Source organism: Helicoverpa zea, chromosome 19 (genome assembly GCF_022581195.2).
Source record: "Helicoverpa zea isolate HzStark_Cry1AcR chromosome 19, ilHelZeax1.1, whole genome shotgun sequence".
NCBI classification, from domain to species: Eukaryota; Metazoa; Arthropoda; class Insecta; order Lepidoptera; family Noctuidae; genus Helicoverpa; species Helicoverpa zea.
This window is the reverse complement of record NC_061470.1, coordinates 746,129-753,207: the sequence shown is the minus strand read 5'-3', so window position 1 is coordinate 753,207 and position 7,079 is coordinate 746,129. Positions and strand designations below refer to the sequence as shown.

The following is a 7,079-nucleotide window of genomic DNA, read 5'->3' as shown; positions in this document are numbered from 1 at the left end:
GATTTTACCATAGACATAATATTAGTAAACAGGACTGCGCATATAAACCCAAAAAACGAGCCGAGTGAAACAGTTAGTACGGAGGCTGTCTGTCCCTTTCTAATAGGGTGACTATGAGATTAGGCTATGTGAGACAAATCCGAATTTGCTAAGATTATTAAACACAGATTAGTATTGAAGTTTTAACTTACGCAGTTTGTGACCTTAAGATACTAATAAAGGCTTTTAATAATTAGCGGAAATTAGCAGTATAAAAGCAGGAATATTCGAAGTGAAGACTGTTTTTTTGTATTTCTACTTCATATATAGACTGCTGAGCCATTTATGTCGCCTTTCTTCATTTTTTGGGAAGCTATAACAATAGTACAACAGTTTTAAAATCCATCACCCATATTTTGACTCGTTACAAGAATTCATGGGCACCCTAGTTGTTTGGTTTACGAAAATGTTATTATTAGCTAACCTGTGGAACGATATATTGCAACCACCATAGGATTCACTTTTGCAAGTAGAAACGCATCACTTTTTCACCATTTTAATAGTTTAAATTGATTTAATACAAAAAAAATATAAATAACATTTTAAATGCTGATTACGCGCCAAGAATGTTCAGGGTTACCGCTAGAAAATAAAAAAAAGCAAAATAAAAATTTATGTTGTTTATGTTTTAATAATAAATACGAATAAATTAATGCGATTGTTATTAATTTGTTGACTTACAATTGTTAAAATAAGATAAAAATATAAGTGATTCAATTGTTTTTGGGAAGACAAAACTTTTGATCACAACATTTTTTTATGCTGGCAAGGTGTTAGAAAGAGACAAACAGCCTCCGTTCGAACTATCCCTCTCGGCTCGGATTTGCCTCTGTGTATTATGCAACCAATTTGGTACCTTATTGCGTTAGAATAGAGTTCATTTTCGTAAATATATATTTTGAGCGTGCGCAATCTTGTTTAGTAATATTATATCTATGGATTTTACTTTGAACACTTTAAAAAGGTTCCAGTGTTTAATCTGCCAGTATCAACAATTGTCACTTTTGAGATCAAAAGCTATAAATGCGGGTCTCATTAACATTCGTATTTGAAGTTGGTTTGTATCCGCAAGTGGTTGGGTATGCAGAGCGCCTTACCCGAGCCTTACCCCCTACCTTCCCTCCCGGGTCAGAGAACACCCCTTATCCTTTGCAAGCCAAGGTCCAAACTTATGCCTTTGATTGTTGTGATAGTCTAGAACGAAGGTATGCTTATATTAATTCTAATTAGTCATTACTAAAAAAAAAAAGAAATTTTAACACATTTAAAATATTATCTCTCAGATTAAAATAAATATTATTATTATAGAAATGATAAACGAAGAAATTTTTAAATAATCTTGCGATGAAGATTTTAGTGATAAGTTTTTTTTATCTTTTAAAGATGTCTTTTATGTTATTTTTTAATGTTCGTTGTTTTTTCTTATTTTTCTAATAATTTTTGTGAAAAAAGTTTTATATTTATGATCTGTGAATATAAATTAAAATGTATTCAATTTTGTACTGTAATAACATTGGAATGGATGTTGAACATTGTCGCTATTAGCATTCACGAGAAAAAATCCAATATGTCTGCCTAATGTTATACAAAAGTCACTTTAGAATTCTAATTATTGAGAAGCAATTTAATTTCAATTTCAGTCTCGTTGTGATTGGTTTTAAGAATAGAAAAATATTGGCAACAACTTTTTTATTTAAATCGAAATATAAAAAAGTTTATTTAAAAGTGTAGTGACACTGTTCAACCTCTTTTGTATAGTCCTTTATAAATAAATAGTGGTAATAATTCGCACAACACAACACAAACTCACAGCAAGTTTAAACCATATTACTGTATTGAGTTGTTGATTTTATCCAAGTTTCTTATATTTACCAATTTAATAAAAACACTTTCGAAATATTTGATGTATTTTTACTTTATCTCTGACCTTACACTATTCGAAATTTTGGTGCCTACGATGCCCTCCCGGTATAGTTTTCAGGCAATGGTTATTCATGAATAGGCAATTTGCGATTTAGAAAATAAATATTAGGCATATACTTCAAAATGTATGAAGTAGAAATCAAAATCTATAGACACTTCAGCTTTCAACGTCAAACCGGATACATATGTAATACCTGTATACTTACAAACAGACCCCTGAAACCGAAACTACCGCCCGAAACAAATTTTGAAATTGCAGTCTCATAGTTTCCAAACCAAACACCGTTCACAAAACACACACACACACACACACAATTCGCCATTCGACCAGTGTATCCCGTTTACAGAGCATTTAACCCGATCCTCTCGATCAATACTTCCTTGTTTTTGATCAGCCGACTGAAAACGGTCACTGGGAACTTGTCCCAGCAATTTGTTCATACTTGCTTTCATAGTACAAATTGTCCTCAAAACCGTTTGTGGTCAAAGAAACTGTCGAACTGCCGTTTAATGGCGAAACTATGATAGGATTGTCTTAAAATGTCTTTGTGGAATTCAATTAAGAACTCAAAAAGTTCATCTAACTTAGAAAAGACGATTGAGTAATTGATCTTCTTATTTTAATCCAGTTTTGAACCCACTTCGGTTGACTATGATTATCGTTGTGGCTGACCAAATAATTTCGTTGCTGTACGTCGCTCTGTAATCAGCTGATAATTAGCCTGTGATTTAATGACATTCTAGGATTGACAATTTTACTGTTTATAAGATGTTTACTGACCAATAACTTGAGCACCTCCTTATTAATTACTTTCTTTGTTTTCTTTAGATATTCAGATGCATTTTAGCTAAACTCTTTTTTCGTAAGTTCGTCGGACGTTTTGGTCAATCAAGCAAATACGCAGCCAGTGACGTGAAGAGCCCATGCTGCCCTTTTTCCACACTGTTAATTTTACGATATTAGACTCGACATAGAGTCATTGCACGGCTTATTAACAAAGAATATAATATATTTGGGCTATAGGTGAGTAAAATCTCTTTTCATATTTTTTTCACCCGCTCATGCGGATTACCAACTTTTCATTTGAATCTGCATAACGTTGTCTCTACTATAAATCTGTGACGGGAGATGTGATGCAGGTATAAATAAGTGCAGTTATCAGGTTTCTATTAAAAGCTATAGTGCTCTAGGTTGTCACCTCCACCAACAGTATGACAAAAAGGGTAACAAATAAAAGGCATTTATAGAAGAGAGGTACTTTTTATTTCATATTTCTTTAACATTTTGAAAATGCTGTGCCACAACTTTATTGGTTACACCTATTCCTTAAATAGATAACAATTAGCGCTTTTTCTTATTTGTAAAAGGTTTAGCATCTTTGGGTTTGTCTCCGTCCTTCACTTTCTCTCCATCTTTAGGCTTCTTATCTTTCTTCTTACTTTTGTCTTTTTTGTCCTTCTTCTCCGCAGTATCATTTTTATCCTTTTTACTTTCTTTCTTACCCTTATCTTTGAAGCCAGAGATCATGATCGCTGGCTGTGCTCCTAAGGCGGATAAGTTGCTACTGTCTAAAATAATAGAGGTAGGTGGTACAAGAGGTTGTGCATTTTCAGGTTGAACAACTTCACCTAAGTTACCAACAACGTTCGTAGCTCCTTGGTCCACTTGATTAGGAACCTGAGGCTGTCCTTGTTCATTTTGGCTGTTAGGTACCTCATCCCGGCTTTCTACATTCATGACTGGATTGGCATTTGTTTCCATAGGCTGATTGTACCCATTATTGTTTGGTACTTCAACTGCTTGTAATGCATTGTTTTGGTTGCTCAAAACTCCTTGGTTGGGTGCATTGGCGTCTTGTCTTTGATTTGACACAGCTGGTTGGTTGTAACTGCTACTTCCATCAGGTACTGGCATTTGAACACCAATTTGTGCAGGTTGGACATTTGATATTCCTTGATTTGGTACTTGAACTTGATTCATAACTATTGGCTGATTGTATCCATTAGAGCCACTGTTGGCTGGCATTGTAATTGTTTGATAAGTTGGAGAAGGCACATTCTGGTTACTAAGGGCAACGCCTTGATTTGGAATAGTTACTGCTATTGAACCCTGCGGAGGAGGAGCCACCATTTGCTGAGCATAATTATTTGACACGCCAACTTGAGAAGTAGGATTTAGCTGATAGACCACATTGTTTGGTACAAAATTAGCTCCGTTACTCACTCCTTGAACTGGATTCTGGGCAGTCTCAGAACATCCACTCATACAATTAGGCATTTGAACATAGATTGGACCATTCGATCCTTGATTTGGGATAGTAGCATAGATCACATTGGGGTTTTGGACAGTTGCTACATTTTGCATATTATTCGGGACCGTATTTGCAACTACATAACTAGTTCCTTGTGTATTTCCATTTTGTACAGGTGCATTATTAGCCTGTTGATTCACCACAACACCAGGTATTTGAATCAATTGTCCGTTCGAATAAATAGTTACATAACTAGGATTAGGATTTTGATAAATAGAAGCTGCATAATCCCCAGTAGATTGTGCAGGGTTCTGAACACCATTGTTGTAACCATTTACTCCTAACTTATCTTGTGTAATTGGTATATTTGTAGACCCAGCAGGAGCAGTTTGACCGCTTACAAGTTGATAAACCGGATTGTTAGTTTGTCCTGGATTGAGTGGTACGTATATGATGTTGCTTCCAGCTTGATTGCCATTGGGTATAACAACCGTGCTCGGGTTAGGCACATTTTCGTGTAATAAGTAAAGATTATTTCCATTATTGCCTTGTCCTACAAGTAGATAATCCTTCTTTTTGTCGAGGTCTATTGGTTTGTCTTTCTTATCTTTATTGTCATCTTTTTTCTTGATTTCATTAGTTTTTGGAGGTAATATCTCAGAGTTGTTTTTAATTTCTTCTTTTATTTTGTTTTCTTTTTCTTTATCTTCTGGCTTATCTACGTGCGGTAAGTCTTTGGGTTTCTCTTCAGGTTTTTCCTCCGGCTTTTCACGGTTTGAATCGTTGTGGTCCTCCGGCCGTTTCTCTTCTGAACTTACATGAGATGGTTCATGTCTATGCGAATTATAACCAGCATTTGGATTATATGTGTTGCTTATTTCTGGCATTCCAATATGTCCCCAAGCATTGCCATAAAAGAATGGATCCTTGTGGAAGAATGGGTCAAAATGCCCATAGTCATCATTTCTTTCATTGCTGCCTGAATGGTACGGAGGTTCATCAGTTTCCACAAAGTGGTGAAACCACGCATTGTGATGCCGGTTTTTTACAACATTGTCATATGGTTCCTGGTGATGTAATCCTGGGTTGTTGAAGTAAGAGTGATGAATCAACTGTGCCTCGGATAATACTACGTAGAGTAACGGTAGTAGAACCTGAAACAGGAAATTAAGTTTTCAACTTACTGATAGTTTTTATTTGTAGCTAGTACACGTGCCCAGTCCCCTGGGGTGAGGGATGTAATTTATCTTTTATTTTTCTACATAAATCTGTTTTAACTACTTCCATGAAGTTAATGTGATATAGTAAATTAATATTACGATAGGAAAACTCGATTCAAATGAAGTCATAATGACTATTGGAACAATTCCGCGTTTGTATGTATGAAGAAAAAATGCTCTCACGATTTTAATTAAATTAATTTGGTTTTCCAAGAATAAAAAGTTTAAAAGCTACACTATTTGAGCACAAATATAATCTGATATTGAACAAACTTTACCCTCCACTGTTCCGAAGTGCATTACACAATTAGTACCTAACTAATTTCACAATGGACTCACAATATGGCCGACATTTACACAAAACTAAAATAAACACACATCAGGCTATTTTCAGTTAATCAATATTTTGTTTTCGGTTTGTTTGTCAGATGAGATGCATTCGGAAAAATTAAAGTAGAGTTAAAACAAGACATTGCGGATACTGAAATAGTTTATCATTATGTACATAACGATCTGAAAGCAAATTGGTTCAAAAATTCAGCACAAAGCTTGGCCGTTTGCTTCAACAAAATTGAATCGGATGCCCTATCTGTTCGGTACTCGGTGCTTCAAAGAATAGGCGGATTATCAATCTGTCAATCTCAAATTCTCAAAAGACCGTGAAGAAGTGTTAGGTAGGTACCTCACTAACCAATAAGGGTCGTGGTAGGTCCACATTGACCACTACGGTAAATCCGTCACTGAGTTTGGGTTAAATGTCTAACATTTTGACAATAACTCCTTATTTTTAGGCTATAGAAAACTTTATAGGCTTTAAAACTGCTCATCAGAAGAGTAACAACTGATTTTCATTCCTATAAATAAATCAAACAACACAATAAAATAAATAACGTCCATACCTGTACGTAAGTTGCCATGTCGAACTACCAAATGATAGTTTAATCATTGAATTGATAATTTAAATGAAATACAATGGAAAACCCGACGTGTTGGCTGGCCCGTAATGTCCCTTTAATTAGAAATTAATTGACCACACATTAGTGCGTCACAAATGCTACAATATTGAAATAATATAAGGTGAAGTAATTACCACAAATTGAAATCAGTGTTTGGAAAGTCATGATGAAGTTGGAATGCTAGAAAACAATTTCATGTGATCAGAGATGCGTTTGATCTTACACTAAGCTTTTCGCTATGCGATGAAAGGATCCTCACACAGAACTGAGAAATTCTTCAGTTTCACCTGAAGTAGAATGATTAATATAACCCAGCCTATCTTGCTTTACATTCAAAGTCAAAGTCAAAGTCAAAATCATTTATTAAAATAGGCTAATACGATTAGCACTTTTTAACGTCAAAATTTTACAAGAATGACAGCACCCCCAAAACGCCCCCCTTTCACCACTTCCTAGTGTTATGGCTGGAAAGAAGAAGCGGTGAAGAACAAACTTCCCAGCAACACAGCTGTCTATTACAATTTAATTATTATTAATTTATTTTACAGTTATACAATTCAATTTTATTTATTATTAATTTAAAACACCGAATAATACAAAATAAAATAAAGCACTTTTGTTCCACTTCAGAGCTGCCATCTGCGTTTATCTGTGAAATAATCATTAACATTATAATATGCCTTTTTAAC

At 34.7% G+C, this 7,079-nt stretch overlaps 1 protein-coding gene across 1 annotated transcript; it reads right to left on the bottom strand.

Moving 5' to 3' along the window:
- Nucleotides 1-3,304: 3,304 nt before the first annotated feature.
- On the bottom strand, nucleotides 3,305-6,351 carry LOC124639898. The gene is made up of 2 exons (XM_047177409.1): nucleotides 6,334-6,351; nucleotides 3,305-5,368 (listed from the first exon to the last, which is right to left on the bottom strand). The coding sequence occupies exons 1-2, from the start codon at nucleotides 6,349-6,351 to the stop codon at nucleotides 3,305-3,307; spliced, it is 2,082 nt and encodes a 693-aa protein (XP_047033365.1).
- Nucleotides 6,352-7,079: the final 728 nt, after the last annotated feature.